Genomic DNA, 2,239 nt, shown 5'->3' with positions numbered 1-2,239 from the left:
TGTTTCGTCGTCAGGCCGCTCCACGACGCCGTGGAAAACGACCACGTTGAGGTGGTTCGCTTCCTGCTTTCCTGCGGTGCCGACCCGACCCTCACTTCTTACTCCGGACGAGGACCAATCAACATGACTCACAGCGCTGCCATGGAAACCTTCCTGGAGGGTAGGAGGTTCACCTGAGTGTGCTGCTGGTGTGACACTGCTGTGGGCTTAATCACACGAATGCAGATGTTGATGTGAAAACTCAACGTAAATCCTGACTTATTCACATGAGAACTTCACTTCCTTCTCCTGTTTAGGGAGTAGAAGCTTCAGAGTTCTGACAAAAACATGAGCGAATACAGTCAGACTTTAAAAAGTCAGATTTTTGATTTAAAAGTTAGTCCTAAAATCACCAGAATCATGAGATTAAAGTCAGAATACTGGTTTACAGTCAGACTAAATTAGAGTTTAAAACCAGACTTAGGGCCACTGTGGAAACGCAGGAGTTCAGGTTTGACGTCACAATTGTGAGATTAAAATGTCACCCTAACCCAAACTTTAAAAAGTCAGACTTTAACAAGCCAGACATCTGAGTTTCTTGTCGGTCTTAGAAAGTCAGAATCATAAGATTAAAATCAGACTGAAAACACGTGGAGACACATTCAGTGTGCTCACCAACATCAGGAAGAAGCACAAATCAAAGGAAGGAAGTCATTTTCACGATAAAACACAAAGAATAAAGAATAAAGACGGATTTTAGCGAAACGATGGAAAAAACAAGACGGAAGCAGGCGAGAGAAAAGAGATGCAGCCGATGTGTGTGTGTGTTACTGTGTGTGTGTGTGTGTGTGTTACTGTGTGTGTGTGTGGTTGTGCGCTCGCCAGCCTGTCTGATTACCATTCGCTGCCTGTATTTGTTCTCTCTTTTCTGCCTCTCTCTCTCCAGAGGGGTTTAATGAGGCCTGGCTGCTGAATCCCAGAACAGCTTACCGACACACACACACACACACACACACACACACACACACACACGCACACACACACACAGACACGCACACACACGCACGCACACACACACACACACTCCTGCCAGAATCCNGTAATTCAATTCACTGCAGATTAAAATGAGGCAGAGCAGCGAGTGATTGAAGGTTACGGAGGAAGAATAATATTCTCCACATGTACTGCATGTGTGTGTGTGTGTGTGTGTGTGTGTGTGTGTTCAGCGTGTGTGTGTGTGTCTGTGTGTGCATTTAGAGTGTGTGTGTGTGTTTGCAGGATTGTGTGTTTTGACAGCTGCTGCACCGGAGATTTCCTCAGGGCAGCGAGGACACACACTGAACGCACACACACAGACTGAACACACACACACACACACACACACACACACAGACTGAACACACACACACACACATAGACTGAACACACACACACACACACCGCGGGCGTTTGCTGATGCGTGGCGGCGAGCGGCTTCGTTTGACAGACGCCGGCGCACACACGCCACACAAACACCAGGCGACGCACACACAAACGCATTAACACGCACACGCTGTCTGGCTGCCGGAGACGGTTGCCGTGGCGTCAGCAGCTCAGCGATGCAGCTTCATCCATCTTCTGCTGCTGCTGGAAACAAAAAACGACGCGTGTTTTAAATATGAGCACATAAAACAGTTTAAGTGCAGATTCTTTAATTAAAAAACAAAACCAGACAAAAAAAGAAAAACCGTCAAACTGCAGTGATTTTATATTTGGTTGTTTTTTAAAGTGCAGACAGGAAACGACTTCATTCACTGAAGCAGTTCATCTGATGTCATCTTATTTCATTATATTTCATTATTAAAATGACCCTAATTTAATATGGGCTACACACAGGGCATGGTATAGACTGGTTTAGACTGGTTTAGACTGGTTTAGACTGGTTTAGACTGGTTTAGACTGGTATCCTGAATCCTGAGGGACAGTGTAAAGTTCTTCAAGATCAAAGTCCAAGAACATGTTAAGTGTAGAAAACATGCAGAGAACATACATAGAACATGCAGAGAACATACATAGAACATACAGAGAACATACAGAGAACATGCAGAGAACAGGAGAGGATCTAAACTGAAGCCCTGTGGAACTCCACAACAACAGAACAGCAGCTGGTCCTGACCGAAGCTGCTCTTTGTTGTTCGCAAAGTCAAAGCGTGATCCTGAGTGGCAACATTCAGCAACATGTAGCAACATTCAGCAACATTCAGCAACATGTAGCAACATG

At 45.2% G+C, this 2,239-nt stretch overlaps 1 protein-coding gene across 1 annotated transcript in view; it reads left to right on the top strand.

The window, feature by feature from the left end:
• Nucleotides 1–2,239, top strand: part of LOC103366573 (BCL-6 corepressor-like) — a 25,150-nt gene that overhangs the window by 15,694 nt on the left and 7,217 nt on the right. Inside the window, exon 9 of the mRNA XM_008294343.1 lies at nucleotides 15–167. Within this exon, the coding sequence (XP_008292565.1) occupies nucleotides 15–167 (153 nt within the window). The remainder of the gene's footprint in view (nucleotides 1–14; nucleotides 168–2,239) is intronic.

This window comes from Stegastes partitus, unplaced genomic scaffold, assembly GCF_000690725.1.
Source record: "Stegastes partitus isolate 25-593 unplaced genomic scaffold, Stegastes_partitus-1.0.2 Scaffold954, whole genome shotgun sequence".
NCBI lineage: Eukaryota > Metazoa > Chordata > Actinopteri > Pomacentridae > Stegastes > Stegastes partitus.
Note: the sequence above shows the minus strand (reverse complement) of the source record. Positions and strands in the feature narration are given on the sequence as shown.